Source organism: Chrysemys picta, chromosome 6 (assembly GCF_011386835.1).
Source record: "Chrysemys picta bellii isolate R12L10 chromosome 6, ASM1138683v2, whole genome shotgun sequence".
Taxonomy (NCBI): Eukaryota; Metazoa; Chordata; order Testudines; family Emydidae; genus Chrysemys; species Chrysemys picta.
The window spans coordinates 94810378-94829606 of NC_088796.1; the positions used below are offsets into that span (position 1 = coordinate 94810378).

The 19229-nt window shown below is 43.1% G+C and overlaps 1 protein-coding gene across 3 annotated transcripts in view; it reads left to right on the forward strand.

Annotated features, from left to right (window-relative positions):
* Nucleotides 1–2764: 2764 nt before the first annotated feature.
* MAMDC2 (MAM domain containing 2) overlaps nt 2765–19229 on the forward strand; it is a 92353-nt gene continuing 75888 nt past the window's right edge. Inside the window, exons 1-2 of one of the 3 annotated variants that reach the window (XM_005297779.5) lie at nt 2765–3101; nt 3485–3598. In XM_005297779.5, coding sequence (XP_005297836.2) covers nt 3071–3101; nt 3485–3598 — 145 coding nt within the window. In that variant the 5' untranslated portion in view covers nt 2765–3070. The remainder of the gene's footprint in view (nt 3102–3484; nt 3599–19229) is intronic. The other 2 variants (XR_010588631.1, XM_005297778.5) reach the window with 2 other exon arrangements.

Here is a 19229-nt window from a genome sequence, read left to right on the forward strand (position 1 = left end):
TCAAATATTGCAATACTTATGACAAATTTGTGAGAGTTGGAAACACTGTAGACTCCATTTGAAAGGATTAATTTAGATCAGTGGTCACCAACTGGTAGATTGTGATCGACTGATTGATCCTGGAGCCTCTGACAATTGATTGCAATCTCCAGCCGCTAAAAGTCTGGTGGCGCAGCGGGGCTAAGGCAGGCTCCATGCCTGCCCTAGCTCCACGCCATTCCCGGAAGTGGCCAGCACGTCCCTGCGGCCCCTAGCGGGGGGAGGGCAGGGGGTCTCTGCGTGCTGCTCCTGCCTGCAGGCACCACCCCCACAGCTCCCATTGGCTGGGAACGGGGAACTCTGGCCAATGGAGCTACAGGGGCAGTTCCTGCAGGGACGGGGCAGCGCGCAGAACCACATGCCCCCCAGGGACTGCAGGGTCATGTTGGCCACTTCCGGGAGTGGCATGGGGCTAGGGCAGGCAGGGAGCCTGCCTTAGCCCCGCTGCACCACCACCTGGGAGCTGCCCAAGTAAGAACCCCAACCCCATGCCCCAGCCCTGAGCCCCCTCGTGCACCCCAACCCTCTGCCCTGAGCCCGCTCCTGAAGCCTGCACCCCAAACCCTCTTCTGCAACCCAATGCTCTGCCCCAGCAGAACCCCCTCCTTCACTTAAACTCCCTCCCAGAGCTTGGATCCTTCACCCCCCCCCGCACCCCAACCCCCTACCCCAGGCTCAACCTGGAGCTCCCTCCCACACTCCAAACTCCTTGACCCCAGCCCAGAGCCTGCACCCCAACCTCCTGCCCTAGCCCGGTGAAAGTGAGTGAGGGTGTGGGAGAGCGAGCAATGAAGCAAAGGGGGATGGAGTGAGCAGGACGCGGCATCCAGGAAGGAGCAGGGTAGATCCTGGGTTGCACTTAAATTCAAAAATTGATCTTGTGCATAAAAAGGTTGGAGACCACTGATCTAGACAAAAGTCATTTTCCCAAACCAGCTTTGTATATAACTTGTGCCATTACTTAAGTCTTGGCAGAATTTGGTTTGCAAGTGCATTTCACATATCCTCTCCATTACCTCCGCATTTCTTGTTTCAGTAACACCTCCTCTCCCACATATACAGATCAACAATGTAACCTGACTTTAGGGTTACCATACGTCCATTTTTTCCCGGACATGTCCGGCTTTTCGGCAATCAAACCCCCGTCCGGGGGGAATTGCCAAAAAGCCGAACATGTCCGGGAAAAATACCGGCCGGGCACTTCCCCTCTTGCGGCGGCTCTGCTCCTCCCCTGACTCTTTGGCTCTGTTTAAGAGCCGAGCGCTATGGGCTTTGGGCAGCCCCCATGCCTCCGGACCCTGCGCCGCCAGAGCCCGGGAGGGGAAGTGCCCGGCTGGGGGCGCAGGGTCCGGAGGCATAGGGGCTGCCCGAAGCCCGAGCGCTACCGGCTTCACGGTTTGCCGGGCAGCCTCCAGACCCTGCACCTCCGGCTGGGTGCTTCCCCTCTTGGGCTCCAGCTGCGCTGGGGAAGCGCCGGCCGGGGGCGCAGGGTCTGGGGGCTGCCCGGCAAACAGTGAAGCCGGTAGCGCTCGGGCAGCCCTTTCCGCGTGGCTGGGAGTGGGAGGGAGGAGGGGGCGGGGTTGGGGCGGGGGCGGGGAAGGGGCGGAGTTGGGGTGGGGCTGGGGGTGGGAAATGGGTGGGGCCAGGGCCCCGTGGAGGGTCCTCTTTTTTTATTTGTTAAATATGGTAACCCTACCTGACTTACATTGTGTGCAATTCCATGGGCCTCAGTGGAGTTGCACAGTATGTAAGTCAGCACAAATTGTGGTTCAGAGTGTACTAATTATTTATGTTGGTCAAATTATTCAAATCACTTAATTAAACAAGTAATTAAATGCACCACTGAAGTTAAATTTCCTAGCAACAACCTGAGAAATCCTTACAATTGATAATTTAACATTGATGTTTTCCCAAACCTTTTAATAGAAAAACTGTTTCAAAACAACTGTTGATGCAACAAAGACTGTATAATGGAAAAATGATTAAAATAGAAATAAAGGGATTTTAAGCCATGTTATACTGGCTTCGTTATTGAACTACAGTTCCCAGAATGCTCCTGTATCTGACATACATCCAAATATTCTGTAACAAACAAACATAGTCACAATTAACCATTATGTCTGATGGCTCATGTCTTTCTGATATAATGTTTGCTTATGATCTATTCAGCTGCATGGCTTGTATTATTTCTATATAGGAAACATCATTTAAAAACAAAACCTTCAATGTGACACCATAAAAGTCTTATTAGTGACTAAACATGCTATCAACGTGTGCATGGAACTGCTTGGCATATCCGCATATGTGATGTAAGCATTACAGACAGATGGAAACATTCAATAGTGCTGAATAGGAAAATCTTTCCCTTCTGCTGTAAATGTACAGAGTTTCAAGCAATCTAATTTAAGGAAATTCCATCTTCTAGTACTGTTAATGTTGTGGCAAAAAGGCATACATGACAGGTCCCATTTTAACTAGGTATGGGGACATCGGAATAATGTTAGTGAAGGACAAAATGCAGCTGTGGGAAGTTGGTCTGTGTGCATGGTGCAACTTACTTTTAAAATGACGGTAGCACCCATGGAGAACCCCTCGTCCCCCTTTCTGTTTTGCAAACTTCCTAAATTGCATGTATTATGTTCAGTCTTTCCTTCACTCTTCCTTTCTATTCCTGCAATGAGTGGCTGTGGAGATGAACTCTGTTATAAGCTGCAGTGCCTGAGGAACACAGAGCCCTGGAGTAGCCCCTCCCTATCCTCATTTGAGCCAAGGACCAGCTGTGTAGCTGGTAGGTTTCCCTCTCCAGGCTCAGCTCATCTTTGCCGCTGCGCCTGCTTCCATTCTGGTGTCTTGTCCTGAGCACATAAGGAGGCTTGGTGCAAACACACATACATTGAACCAACTTGTCTGCAGCTTTGGAAGTTTTATTTGCTACAGTCCCTGGAGGGTTCATTTACTCCCCCCACCCCTTCTCCCCTCTATTAGTTCCATTCCAAAGAGCTGTATTATTTTCCTCACTGGACGGGTGACTATGCTCCTGCTGTATCTCCTCACTGTGCAAGGTAAGGGGGCCCAGATATGGGGAGAAGTTGGGCGAGTCCCTGTTGCTGTTAATTCCTTTCTTGCCTTTGTGGGCTGTTTGCTTGTGAAAGCAGTGAAGTGCCTGTAAAGGTCCTGTGTGTGCAGCCTCACTTTGGAAGGTGTGAGTGAGGCAGCATCTTTCTGTTGGGGGCTATAATGTAACCTGTGATATCAAAGCGAAAAAGGAGTGTTGAATGCAACAGGTTCAATCTGCTGCCCTTATTCCTGGTGCTTCCGTGAGTGAATGAGCATGAGACCTGCTTGCCCAAGTTGCAGAGAAGCATGTGGTTTCCCTCACCATTCTTTTCATTCTGAGTGCAATGCAATGCTATCTGTGTGAACAGAGCTTTCTTTGTCCCTACAGTTTTGCCATTTGCTGGAGCTGTCGAGCTCTCTACTGGGTCTTGTGCCTTTGAAGACAGCACTTGTGGCTACGAATCAGACTATACATTTTTGGCATGGATTTTAAATGAAGAAGGTAAGGATGGCTTTTTGGTATTTACAGGGATGCACTGTGCTTAAAAATGAACAAATACATTTCTATACTTAGGCTACAATAAACTAAAAGTATCAAGAATGCAAGAATCTTAAATTTCCAATATACTTTTCATGGTTGATGCTGTTTAACTCTTATATGAATACCACTGAAATCTATTCACTTTTGTTTATAGTTTCATTGGTTCTCCGTCTTGTAATGTTTAGTTTATAGGCACTACAGAGAGATATTAATTTGTTTTAAAATACCTGTTTCCATGGGAATCTTATAGAAATCCTGGTAACTTTCTATTGGTTTAACTATTTTTGGTTTCTCTATTGAGAAAAACTCATTTTTACAAAATCAGTATTTCAGACCTAATTTAAGTTGTCTCCTTAAGGTTGTGGCTCTGCCTACTCTCTTTCTCTACCTTTATATATGAAGCATTGTGTCTTAAACTTCTGTGTAATATTGCTTTTATATTAAACATATGCTTTCTTCCATCCCAGAAGTGACTGCATTTCTGTGGCAGGAGAAGTGATGTTTGTGTATGTTATCATTACTATGCATACCTCATAGGGTTGTTGTGAGGTGTATTTAGCAATGTTTGTTAAATGTTTTGAGATCCCTGGATGAAAAGTAATATATGATTGCCAAGTATTGTCGGTGTTTCGATATTCTTTTTGGTCCATTGTGTGGTACCTACAGCTGAATAGGAAAAATTGTAAGTCACTATTTTTGACATTGTATTACTGAGCTATATTGGGAAAGATGTGACATTCCAAATTCCCATGGATTTCACAGGCAGTGTTGCCAGAGTAATGATTGCAGAATTTGTCATGCTCTATATAATAAACACAATTTGGGTATAACTGAGAAGTGAAAATATTTATATTGGGGTATGGCAATGGGTACTGTGCCATACATAGGATTAAATTTGTGTTCACATAATAAAAGGAAGCCCTATTAGCTGTGGTTATGGCGGCGACATAAATCCCCAAAACAGGGTCCAGGTATAATAAAGCAGTGAGTATAGATACTTATAGATAAATCCTCTCGTCTGCTCTCCTTTCAGCCTTCCAACTAATAAAAGATTTTCTCTTTCTGTTTCCAATCCCTCTCTAACTATTTTTAAAATAACAGTACAAAACAATGCAGCTCTAAGAGCCAAATGGATCCCCATCCATTTTTGGAAGCAATGTTAACAGTCTCTGCTACCACTACTCTGTCCGTTAGCATCACGCCTCATTGAATTGGCTCTTTTGGAAGCAGTACTTCCTCTTTGTGATTGACAGGAAGCCCTGTGTAAAGTGTTGATGATTCAGCCCAGAGTAGCAGCAAGACACTGGCAGCAACACCTGCAGGGGCAACAGTATGAGATGCACAGTAACTGTTATAGTGCTTGAAAGAAAAAAAGAAACCAAATTGGAGCACTAACAGCCACAGTGTCCTGGCCCAAACCGCACTAGTTTGGTTGGTTGCAACACTCTTTATTTTATCTGAACATTGCAGTTACAGCTAAGCTTCTGTCACTGGAAATCACTGTTTTATTAAGAAATGTATAACTTTGGATTGTAAAGTTCACTCTGGGAGGATAGTTGGGGTAGTAATACTTTTAATAGGTAGGGCTCTGTCAATATTTCCATTATAAATCCTTTTCTCAGGAGTTTGTAACTCAGTGGTAGTAAGACATTCCAGGCTGACATTTGGCATACAAGGTATTAGCCTCTCTGAAATGTATTCAGTATTGTAACCAAAACTAGTTTAAAATGTTTCATCCAACTTTTGCTTTCAGGTGTACATAACCAATTTGTCTCAGATACTGTTTTGCTCCATAATACAGTACTGGGAGCTGATATTTGCAGACTAAGCCAGGTGTCTCTGATCAGAGTGTGCATATGTTGTGTGTTTACTGGCACGACAGAGGAAGTTAAGGATGGGAGTGGCAACTTTAAATGAAACAAGTCACAGTGATTTTCGGTTGTTTAAAATCTTTTATTGTTTTGAAGTAGCTTTTACTATTTGGAGTATATACCCTTATAGGGACTACTTGACTTGCTGTTTAAAATCTTTCAGCTCTTTTATCCTATAAATCTCTCAGTAATATGGTATCATGCCAAGCAGTTTAGGTGATATGTACATAGTTTAAATCCCGCTGAGAAATTTCCACTCCATACTTGAAAGCCTTTTGCCCAACTGCCAAGGAAGCCAATGTGTACTTAAGAGCCAGACCCAGATTGGACATAAGGGGCCAAATTTTGCTCTGGTTTATACCTATGTGTTCCCAATTAGATCAGTGGGGATGCAAGGGCTCAGCTGCCCTTTGAAATGCTTATGACTTCTCTTTAACTAGCTAAGAGTTTTGAGGTGGGTCACTTAGATAAGGATCACATTGGGATAGTTGGAAAAGATATTGAGTACCATACAGTTTTACCATTTAAATAATTCTAACTAACTTTTTACCTGATCTTTTGACAAGTGAGCTTGAGTGGTGCTGCAGTCCTAATTTTAGCAAAACTCCCACTGGAAAATCAAACAGAAATATTCAGTATTAAAGTCAACAGGAGTTGTGCCTGAGAAAGGACTGTAAGATTGGGCTTTAAGGCCCCAGTCCTGCAATTGGATTAATGGGATGGATTCTTGTGCCCAAATGAACCTGTATTGACTTCAGTGGTACTCTGTGTGGGACTAAGATTCTGCACAGGTGAATCTAAATATAGGACTGGGGCCTAATATTATAAACAGCAAGGTGCCTTTCTATCTGATAGCTGTTCTGGGGAGGTCATTTACTACTAAAATTTTACATTCCCAAATGTAAATGCCACAAACTATTCTCATGTATTGCTAAAAATCACGGAGTAAAGAATAATATAAAAACTAAAATTGGCTCAAAATATTACAAACCCTCTCTCTAAAAATGTCTACCCAGTACAGAGGAGAGTCTACAATGTTCAGTAATGTGTGAGCCCTAGAGAACTGAACCCCAGCTGAGTAAATATAACCTTATACGTCCAGCAGCACAGTTCCCAGTGTACCAGTTAAGTTTGCAATGTCATGTGTATGAATAATGGAGGACTTCACTGATTGCTTAATGCACTTAGTGAAAAATGTTTCTGTATTGTTAGCTATGCGAAAAAGAAAACAGTTGTGAATTTGTTGCATGGCAAAGAAGCTGCATTACACAAAGTATTGTTTTAAAACATAAACTGGTGACTAAGAGATTAGCTAATGTCTGTACAGTGCTTTGAAGATGTAATGAGCTATGTGACCATTAAATATTATTATTCAGTTGTTTGCATCAGCTAACATGTTAGTAGTGACCTTCAGTAACTTTAGAAAGGTCTGCAAGGGATCTACTTCCATTTTACCATAAATATCCTTGAATGCACTGTGTCTCTGAACAGGAATTTACATATAAAACTCCTTTTCAGGAGTATGAGACAAATATCATTCTCCCTATTAGTTTATGAGAGAGACAGAAGGCAAGTCCATATTCACCAATACAAGTGATATTTAGTCAGAATTAGAATTCACTATTGCAGTAATATTTGTCACTAATAGCATTCTGGGGTCAAATTCAGCCCAGGTTTATATTCAGGTACCTTGTGGACATTGGCTTTGCAGACCCCTGAAGGCCAGCTCTGATCTAGGCTGTAATTCCATGCTGAGGTTCTGATAATATGAGCAAATCACTAGAGCTTTACTCTTATGGTTTATGATGTTAGCAGAATTGATGAAATCAGACTTCCTTACAATAAGGGGTACTGTTACCTATATTACAAATCCTTAAAGGTAGTGTAGTAGGATTTTACAAATAATTTAGGCTTACAATTAACTCTTTGGCAGAAGGGGAAGTTTATTAAAGAAAATGCTTTTTCTGAAATACAATTATTTTTTTGTTAGTAGAAGAAAGTTTTATCTCCTTACTATCCAGAATCCTCTGTGACTCAACATCACAGGATCTTGTTAGGGGTGGTGCACAGTTGTGTTGACTGTGTGGGATGTCTCCAAGAGACATTGTGGCTTAGGAAGGTTCAGGGAGTGCCCCTGTCCACAGCCAGACAGTAATTGTGGTTGGAACAGTAGAGACAGGGATATAGGTCCACCTGGAATGAAGGAAGGAAACAGTCTCTGCAATCAGAAGAGTGCAATGCCTGCAATTGTAGCTGCATTGCATAGATGGTGCAATGGGGTAAGCTTTCTGGCCTTCTTTCGACTCCCTCCCCTGCAACCTAACCTGCACAAGGGCCAGCTGTAATCTGGCCCTAAGCACAGCATGTTCATAGCAAAATTATAAATCATAGTTTCCTTAGACTCAAGAATCAGGATCCATCCTTTTTATGCCTGTGAATCACTTTATTTGTTGATACTTTTGTCAAGAATAGCTCTAGTTTAATCCACCACAGGTACTATCTGTTACTGCTGTCGTGTTCAATTTGCCTGTGTCCATGAGTATGTTTTGTTCCTGGTCTCCCTTCAAGTCATCAGGAAACAACTTAATAGAGCTGAAAAGCAACCACACTTGGGCCTTTGACTCATATCTGCACCAAGTCCTGGACTGTGCTGTGTTGCACGTATTGGTGTGGGCTTGTTTTGATCACCATTGTGTTACCACTGCAGAGCTCCAAGACAATGAGAACATTGTTTCCATTCACAGCAATATATTCTGAAAGGCAAGTAGTCTGGTGGTTGAACGCTTTGTTAAATGTGTGTGTGCACTAGCATCATTTGTGGGTTTAGTGGTATTTAGCAGCAATTTTAAAGGCAACTACTGATGTAGGGATCTCCTCTACACTTACCTGTGTAATGTTTGCTAGTAGACTTTCAGTTAGTACTTTTCCATAATGAATTGAGTGGAGACAAACTACTAGAGCTACGTGAATGGTGCTTGCTGTAGTCTGGGGAATCTGGCATTTGTATGCTCAATGGTAGCTTCAAGCATATAGATTTGATTGTTCTGCTGCTTTGCCTCTACAGTCCCAGAAATGTTTACCCCATCACATTGGTCATCTCTAAGGGTAAATTTTTGGACATAAAGAAAGGATTGCTTTTAGCTGCTGTGAGTTCCTGAACTGAACTTTCTATTTTTTTGCAAAAATTCACACAAGAGACTCTGTCCTTGAAAAGAGAGACTTCAGTCAGAATGGAGATTAAGTACATACTAAATTACAATGTGCGCATAAATTTTCCTGTCTTGATCCCCTTACGAATGCTACAACTTGAGCTACATCAGTCCAAGACTCAGTTTCTGTAGTATGTTCCAAATGGCTGACCATCAGGTGACCATATTTGAACATTGGCTTGATTAGTAAATCAGCATGCCTGGCAGATATGTCTGAAATAGATCATAGTTGTCCCAGAGAGCTAAAGTTGCTGTTGTCATGTGGGACTTAAATAATAACAGTTGAAAATGTTTTTCAAAATAAAGTTAAACTTTTTAAGATGAGGATAATTTTTTTGAGAACCAGAATGGCAAGCACAAGGTTGTGGACGAGATAATACACACCAACATGAAGAACCTGGCAGATGAAATTCAATGTTGACGAATGCAAAGTAATGCGCGTTGGAAAACATAATCCTAAAAATACAGAATTATGGTTTCTAAATTAGCTGTTACCATCAAAAAAGAGATCTTGGAGTTCTCTGAAAACATGTGCTCAATGTGCAGCGGCAGTCAAAAAAACCAACAGAATGTTAAGAACCATTAGGAAGGGGATAGATAAGACAGAAAATATCGTAGTGCCACTATATAAATCCATGGTATACCCACGCCTTGAATACTGTGTGCAGTTCTGGTCACTCCATCTCACAAAAGGTATATTAGAATTGGAAAAGGTACAGAGAAGAGAAACAAAAATGAATAGCGGTATGGAACAGCTTCCGTATGAGGCGAGGTTAAAAACACTGGGACTTTTAAGTTTGGAAAAAGAGATGACTAAGAGGGGATATGATAGAGGTCTGTAAAATCGTGACTGTTGCGGAGAAAGTGAATAGGGAGGTGTTATTTACCCCTTCACATAACACAAGAAATGAACCAGGAGTCACCCAATGAAATTAATAGGCAGCAAGTTTATAACAAACAAAAATAAGTTCTTTTTCACACAACGCATGTCAACCTGTGGCACTTTCTGGCAGAGGATGCTGTGAAGGCCAAAACTATAACAGGGTTTCAAAAAAGAACTAGGTAAGTTCATGGGAGATAGGTTCATCAATGGCTATTAGCCAACATGGTCAGGGATGCAACCCCATGCTCCAAGTGTCCCTAGCCTCTGTTTGCAGAAGCTGGGAGTGAATGACTGGGGATGGATCATTCAATGATTACCTGTTCTGTTCATTCCCTCTGAAGCACTTGGCACTGGCCACTGTCGGAAGACAGAATACTGGGCTAGATGGATCATTGGTCCAATATAACCCAATATCCTCATTCTTATGTTCGTTCATATGTAACATCTGGTCTAAAGTTGACCTGCACACCATTTGAGTAGCCCATATTCACAGCTCCACCATTTAAATTCAGGCCTATGTGTGTTGATTTGAGTTCTTCCACCTTGGTCACCACAACATCTTCAGGTGTTTTGCTACCCTGTATGTTACCTCTTGCTGTCCCAGACTCTGAGTCTGGTATGTCAGCAAAGGCGGTTCAAATCTGATATATTCATTCTCTTGCTGAGTTGCAGATCTGTTAGCACAGTAGTAATTTTAGCTGTCTGTAGTACATTTCTGGGACATTCCTACCATACTATGCAACCGTCTCTATAAAAAATCTGTAATGCTACTCAGAGAGTGGAAAGCTTAATCCAAGATTAAAGCAACCAAGTTTGTAAAACTCTAAGAGTTGCAACACAGCCACCTCTAGCTTGGTTGGAAAATTAAACGGTTGCTTGCCTTTTTGGCAAAAATAATTGCATTTGGACTACCTGACAGTAGCTGAAAAGCCCAGATCCAATCTCTGCCTTCCTAGTCACCACAGACCTATGAGCAGAAGAGCAACAGAAAAAAACATAACATTCAAACTGAGGTCCATCCTCACATGTGCACAGCTGTAAATTCCTTCCTGAGCCCACCTCCTTCTCCTAGATATAGTTTGTGTGTCTGACATCAACTAAGCCCATCTCCGTCCCCTCTGATTGCCAGTTTGGCCTAAATTGCTGTGCTCAACTTCTCTTCTCTTTGTGCTCTCCCCTCTGACTAGCAGTTCAGTTCTTTGGTCTGTTCTGCTCCACCTCCTCGCCCTGAGGCAGCTCACTCCTCTTCTCTTCTCTCACTCAGGGTATGGCTAGACTTGCAGATGTAGAGTGCTGTGAGTTAAATCAGCCTTTAGAGACCGCAGAAGGGAAAGTGCTGCAGTGTGTTCACACTGTCAGCTGTAAGTGCATTGGTGTGGCCACATTTGCAGCACTTGCAGTGGCATTGGGAGCAGTGCATTATGGGCAGCTATCCCACAGAGCACCTCTTCCCATTCTGGTGCTGTGGCTTGTGGGAAGGGGGTGGGTGGGTGCGTATGGGGCATTCTGGGTCCTGTCCCAACGCCCCATGATGCATCGCTTCGCATCCCAGCAATTCCTCTGCTTCTGTCCACATTTGGTGCCAGCTTTCAACGTTTTTTGTACTGCATGCCCTTTCGGTCTGCGGGAATGGATCCAGAACCGCTGAGGAACTGCTGCCAGCACGTCATGAATTGCAGTAAAGTTACTCCTTAAGCTACAAACTGACAGTGAGGAGTCCGACGAGGTCGACTCACATAACGCATATGACATGAGATTGCTTGTGGCGTTCACGGACATGCTCAGCACCGTGGAACGCCGCTTTTGGGCTCAGAAAACAAGCACTGAGTGGTGGGATCACATTGTCATGCAAGTCTGGGATGACGAGCAGTGGCTGCAGAACTTTTGGATGAGAAAAGCCACTTTCATGGGATTGTGTTCTGAGCTCGCCTCCACCCTGCGGCGCAAAGACACGAGATTGAGAGCTGCCCTGCTGGTGGAGAAGCGGGTGGATATTGCAGTCTGGAAGCTGGCAACTCCAGACAGCTACCAATCGGTTGTTAACCAGTTCGGAGTGGGAAAGTCGACCGTTGGAATCGTGTTGATGCAAGTTTGCAGGGTTATTAATTGCATCATGCATGACATTGTGGCTGGCTTTGCACAAATGGGTTTCCCTAACTGTGGAGGGATGATAGATGGGACACATATTCCAATTCTGGCACCAGCCCACCTGGCCTCTGAGTACATAAATCAGAAGGGGTATTTCTCTATGGTTCTCCAGGCGCTTGTGGATCACCGTGGGCATTTCATTGACATTAACGCGACCGGCTACCTTCCTCCTGGCTTGAAAACAACTCCTGGCTGCATGCATCTGGGGATGCCGGGCCATTCCCCCTCCTCCTCAGCACCCTCGCTCCCTGCCTTGTTGAACTAGGCTCTGAAGTGTCCATGGTGGTCTTTGGAGTGGAGGTGGGGTCGCCCCCAAGTATCGTGTACAGCTCTTTGTAGAAATGGCAGGTCGTGGGGGCAGCACCGGAGCAGCAGTTTGCCTCCCGCGCTTTGTAGTAGGCATTCTGCAGCTCCTTCACTTTAACCCTGCACTGCAGTGCGTCCCAGTCATAACCTCTTTTCATCATGTCCGTTGATATCTGCCCAAAGGTATCGTAATTCCTACGGCTGGAGGACAGCTGGGACTGGACAGCTTCCTCCCCCCAAACACTGATGAGGTCCAGCACCTCGCCATTGCTCTGTACTGGGGATCACGTGGCGCGTGGAGGCATGGTCACCTGGAAAGATGCACTGAGAGCACTCCACGCCTTGCTGAGCAAACAGGAAGGGAAATTTCAAAATTCCCAGAGAATTTAAAGGGTGGGTCTGACAGTTGGTCATCTGAGGGCAGGGTAGTAGAGTTCAAAGTGATGACCAGAGTGGCTAGAACAGGCATTGTGGGACAGGGTGGGATAGCTCAGTGGTTTGAGCATTGGCCTGCTAAACTCAGGGTTGTAAGTTCAGTCCTTGAGGGGGCCATCTAGGTATCTGGGGCGCAAAAAACAAACAAAAAATCTGTCAGGGACAGTACTTGGTCCTGCTAGTGAAGGCAGGGGACTGGGCTTGATGACTTTTCAAGGTCCCTTCCAATTCTGTGAGATAGGTATATCTCCATATGTTGTTGTTGACACTTCTGGAAGCCAATCAGAGCGCATTAATTGACTAGGGCGGCATGGCAAGCATTATGCTTCTCATGCAGGTGGATTACCAGGGGCGCTCCAGCCGCAGAGTCCGGGTGCTCTATGTGCCTTGCCAATGTGGACACATCAGGAGTTAGGGCACCTGGGGTTGCTTTAATGCACTCTAACTGGCAAGTGTAGCCAAGCCCTCAGTCTCACACATTCCCCTCTGACTGGCAGCTCAAGGCATGTCTACATTGCATTTAAAAATCCAAGGCTGGCTCATTCCAGCTGATTTAGGCTAAGGGGCTTTTTAATTGTGGTGTAGACATTCCGGCTCGGGCTGCACCCCGGGCTTTAGGACCCTGTGAGGTGGGAGGGTGCCAGAGCTCAGGCTGCAGCCCGTGCCTGAACATCTACAGTACAATTAAACATCAGCGCTGAGCCCAAGACCCAGGAGCCCAAGTCAGCTGATATGGGTCAGCTGGGGGTGTCTAATTGCAAAGTAGACGTACCCTCAGTACTACTGTGCCTGATGCCCCTCAGTCTTGTTTGCAGCCTCTTCTGTTGTCCTTTTCTGATGTGCAACAAATCTGACATTTATTTGCCCAGATATCACTTGTTGACCTAGGCTTCTGTGCAATAGAATTTTTCTCAGTCTGATTCTGAGTTACAATTGTTAATTTACTCTTAGCTCAGCTTCAGATACAATTCCCAGAAAAACATCAACAAAAACAAAGTGCTATTTACATTCACAAGAGACTCTCAGCATCAACAACAGGCAATGTGTGAAAACTTTGATAAGGCTGGCTTTCCATCTGTTCTAGGAGGCATAAACCAATCCCAGATTGCTATCAGTACATCACAATATGAGAGACAAGTTTCAAAGCATTCCTCCTCTTCCACAATATAATACAGTTATCAGGATCATGTTTTCTTTTACAGTTGTCACAAATTAAGTATTTTTGGGAATCAACAACCTATTTTAGCTTGCTCACACTGAAACAGTGAGGATGGCTGCAAGATAAGTGTGACAGCTGTTTTTAAAGTTTTTGTTTATTAAATATCCCTGAAGCATGTGCCAAAATGCTTGACTTTATTTAAGGAGAGCTCTGTGTAAGCTCAAAAGCTGGTCTCTTTCACCAACAGAAGTTGGTCCAATTAGAGAGATTACCTCACTCACCTTGCCTCTCTTGTGACTTTATTTGTAACAAAACAACTAAAATGGGTTAATATGGCTGTATAAATTGATTTGGAGTATTCAAGTAACTGGAAAGGTTATGATTGATTATAATTAATAGTATAATGTGAGGCTGTATGTATTGCTTCTTTAAATCTGTAGTAGGAAACAGCCCAAAAGAGGGATGGGGAAAGGTACTAGAGGCCAAAGTATTGCAGTAAAGGAGAGAGAGAGAGGCTTCATGGATAAATAAAACTGTTTTCCTTCTTCTAATGAAGTTCCTTGTTAAATATTAGAACAAAGCAGCTTCTTCTCTGATTAATTTTTTTACCATTGTCTCATGACACTGTAAATCTTAATGCAAATACCTTGCAAAATGCCACAATGTTGCAAAACATCCTCTTATTAAACATGTAAAACTAATACAAATATTCTTTCTCTACCACATAGTAGATGCCTGGTGATTTTTTTTTTTTTTTTGGCACATTTTTGCGTACATGGGTAAAAACAAAGGTGTGTATGTTTCTTTGCAGTTAAAGGGTTGAGGAGTTATGGATAGACTACAGGGGACCGAGACATAGGACTTTGAGTTCTAACTGCACCACTGACTCCAGTGGAGATCAATAGGTTCCATTATCAGAAAACAATTTTAGCTCTGTGACATATAGCTATTGTTCTATTTTTAAAAATAGGTTAAATTTATATATAAAACACATAAAAACTGTGCTAACCTTGAAAATATTGTTGAAACTCACTAAAACACATTGGTTTAAAATTTATAAACATGCAAAATCATTTGTTTTTAAACAGTAGGAAATATTTTGAATTTTCCCAATAAATGAGGAACATAAGTTTAATCAAACAGCTAGACTTTATATTTAGGAACTTTGGGATGTAAAATACTTTAGGATGTAGGGGAGTCAGTAAAACTGGTGTCAGGAGGTATAGTAGCTGTGCTTGTAGGATATTCAGAAATAAGTTGCTGAATTAGTGCACTTCCTGACTGCTCTAGCCGCACAGTCTTGCCAGCTAACATCGCACACTTTCGGGGGTTTGCTTATACTCTCTAAAAGCCATGTTAGCTTAGGGGAGGTTGCATTGCTGCAGCCTAATACCTGAGTGGCATTTCCAATGCTGTGGGTCTCCACCGTGTAACCCTGGAGCTCATCTAGGCCAGGATTTGTGGGGAAGAAACAAATGCTTACAGCTTTGAGAGTAATCAGTTTGAACCCTTATTGGTAATACCATATCCTGAAGATGTGAAACATGTTACGTTACACAGGTAACAAACATTATTATCGCTGTTACTTAATCAGAATTTATTTGCTGTCATTGTGGATCATAGAGACTGTGATTTGTAGGCTTAGCTGAACTAAACTGAAGGTGCCCTGTTGATCTTAAAGGGCCACTGTCAACTTGAAATCTTGACAGATTCAAAAAATAAGTTAAAAGTAGTTCAGCTCCCTCCCCTTGAGGCCTCCTGCCAATGTTTGTGTTTTTACTGTCACATTTCACTATTGTTTTAAATGGTTTTTCTCTCCTGACTGCTATGTGAAAGACCAACATAAACAACACTGAAAATTGACTAACTGGCTGACTTATCAAAGCCAACACAAAGTGCTGTCAAACGCTCCAAGTAAACAAATTGAAAAAATAAAGAAATGTATATTTTCAGTTTTAGATATCTTAGGTATTGTAATAATAGTACATAAAGGTGTTTTAGACAGAAATGTGATTGACTGTGACCCTTTAAATGCATGCTGTCATCTTTGGTTGCTTAGCAACATCAGTGCAATTTGAGCATAGTTTAATATATCTTTTTAGAGCACTCAGTATTTTTTGTATCTTAATGCTCTCCTGTTTTTATGCATACCAACATTTTCCAGTCTGGTTGCTACCATCACTCACATTATTGTAGTGTCTACCTAAGAATCAAACTAAAGAATCCTGTAACTTTAAAGCACCACTTATAGGTGATTTTTCTCATCCACAACATACCCAGTAATTCTTATATAGTGTATAGTTATTTTCTCTACATGTTTATTTTGGCAAACATAAATCAAGAGTGAAGGGATGTATTACTCTGCTAGGTAGAGTAACTGCATTGGCTCACTTTGAACATTGTTTTAAATAGATGTGTTCCAGATAAAATGTAATCTACGCATGTTACTAATGCTTTGTTCAGTACTGGAAGACTTGCAACTTTTAATATCAGAAAATCCATGAATCACAGTGATTTAATTGGTGTTTCAAATGGAAATCTAAAGTCTTTCAGAGAATTTGGACTGTAAAATATCCAATTATTGAACAATTAAAAATACGTTACAGCACTGTGTAATGCCTTTATGAGTTCCTTTAGACTCTCAGGGTGATTGAAAAGGGTAGTCTATCAAAATACACCTCTACCCCGATATAACGCGACCCGATATAACATGAATTCTGATATAATGCGATAAAGCAGTGCTCTGGGGGGGCGGGGCTGCGTGCTCCGGCGGATCAAAGCAAGTTCAATATAATGCGGTTTCACCTATAACGCGGTAAGATTTTTTGGCTCCCAAGGACAGCGTTATATCGAGGTAGAGGGGTTTATGGAAAGGGCAGAGGTCTACAAAAATAGGTTGTGCAAAGGTGACTGCATAGTGATACCTATATTTAAGGTTGCCCAAGTATTTTCATTCTATGTGCCATTTTTATTTTGGCCTTTCAAATGACCTTTCTTATTATTGTCTCAAATTTTCACTTTTTTATATTACAATATGATCTTTAATGATTTTATTACATCTTATTTTGTACGCAGAACTGCTTCCTCATTTAGTGTGCAGGATGGACAAGGAATGAAGCAGGGTTGTGCCTGAAGGTGGTGCACAGGGAAGTGCTGTCTCATTCTTTTTGAAGCTGGAACATGGGGAAGAGTTAAGGTTACCATATAAATACTCTTCATCCACAGATCTCAAAGTTCTTTACAGAGATCTATAACTATCCCTGTTTTTACAGATGGAGAGCAGACACACAGACTAGTCAAGAAACTTGCCCAATGACACCCCCATTGGTAGAGCTTGGAATAGAACCAAGTCTCTTGATTCAGACCAATATTCCACTTGCTGAACCATGGTGTCTCCCAGCATGGACCACGCCATTTAGGAGCTAAAACATTTGTAGTAACCAACCCATTGTAAAGGGCCAAGTTCAGCAGATAGGATGCTACTGGAGTAGCATCTGGAGTTGGGGATCCTATTTTCTTTTGAACCCTTTGCAGTCTGTGGATATGTTTGCAGTGCAGTTAGCCAGGGTGATAGATATCCAGGTTAGCCTGGCCTGGCTGTGAGCAGCCACATTGCAAAGCACTACCTGAGTTACTGTGCCCTCACTGGTGCTGCTGCTTCCCCTGTGTGTCATGGGAATTAGAAATTGGGCATATCCCATGGTTCTTTGTGCTGCACTAAGCAGAGCTGCTCTATGATTCTCTCCAAGGGAATTGTGCCACCGTCTAAGGCCTCATCAGGAGGATGAATGAAGCTGAGGTGGGGTTGTGATTATGAGCTGAGTGAAACCTTGTTATGGGTTGAGTTAAAACCTCATTCAAACTGATGTGTGAACATGCTCTTCATTTAAAACAATTGTAAGGTTAAGGCTCTACACCTAAAACAGGCCTGTTAGAGTCTGCGCAAAAGCTAGCCCCATGTGGGGGTGGGAGGTGGCAGGTTGCCAGGGTTGGTTCTGTTGCCAGGGGTGTGAGAGAACAGAACATGCAGAAACTGAGAAGAGGTAAGAACAGAGGAGGCAGAGGCAAAAAGCAAGAAAGCCAGGCAGTAGCCTGTGAGCACAATGTGACCCTGGGAAAAGCTAGAGAGAGCTTTTGGCCAAGGTCTGTTGGCTAAAGAGGCTTGGGGGCTGAAACTGGTCCTCTTGTTCTTAGTTCTTCCCACACTTGGAGAAGCAAAACTTTGTGAAATCCTTGTAAATAAACAAGATGTGTCAAAGAGAATTCCAGATTCCATCAATTTCTATTTCCAACTAGAACATCCCTAGGGCCCTGAAATTTGACTAGCTGCTTGGGTCAAAAAGGGGCAGTATTACTTATTTGTGTGGTGCCCCACACTGTAATAAGCAACAGAGGGTCCTGTGGCACCTTTAAGACTAACAGTGTAATGGGTCTTGAGTCTTCCAGTAAGGTTTCTAGGCTCCACTATAATGCAAATAATGAACAAGGGGGGAGGAGAGCCTGCACAGTTTGCCCATGTTCATAAATCACTAACACCCTTCCATGCAAAATCTCCATAGCTGGCGTATCACATACTTTTGGATGGAGTTTCTAGAAGGGCAGAAATGGAGAGCAGCTGTTCTGTGATATCTCCTGTTGTCCCTGGGGATTTTCATATGGAACTACCCATGTAACTTAAAGCTAATAGCGTCATTAAGTTACCGTTTGTAGCTATTGTCCCCTCAGTGGGACAGTGGGATAGTGTGCAGCCAGGGAACCAGTGGCAGCACAGCTTCTATGCTGCAAGGGGAGGGAGAGTTGTGTCTTGGGGAGCACTATAGATAAGCTGGGTCTCTACACAGATGGCCCAAGTTTCGGTGAAATTGCAGGTTTATTCAGGGATCCATGTGGGTAAGAGGCCATACCATTCAGCTTCCTTGGAGCCAGTAAACTTGCTCTGAGAAGGGAGAATGTGTCTGAACCTTTGTAAATTAAATCTTATGGTGTTTTTGCCTTAATTTTCCCCTTCTGTATGTTTTTGCACAGGTGATAATTTGGCCCTTGGGGTATTTTTTCTGTAATAAGAAATGTTGACTTTGCTAGGTAATATAAATAACACTTTGGTGTTTCCCTGTATCCTTCCATATTTCACGGGGCCACATCTCCCATTTTGGATGTTTGCAGATCTTGTGTGGCACCATCTCCTTGCTATAATTCGATATGGCAGCACCTCAAGCAGGAGGTTTTGGTTGGCACTTTTAGGCAGGTTCTGGTGTTCCTTCTGTGCTGGACAAACCTCAGGAGATTATGACCGCTTGGTTTTCATAGAGACATGTAAAATAACTGGGATTACTTCATTGCAGTGTAGATATGCCCCAAGTGTGACATAGGTAAATCCTATGTGGAATTCTCCATAATGGACTTCTTAGAGGATTCTGGTGTGAACCCTTCCAAGATTCTAGTAACCTGTACTTGGGGATGTCTTTTTGTGTGTGGTAATTTACACATTGCAGTTATGATGGGAAACCTTTAGAAAATAAGTCTGCTCTGTCTAATCTCTCTGGCGGCACATTCCATAAATGAGCCTCCTTGACCGAGACAC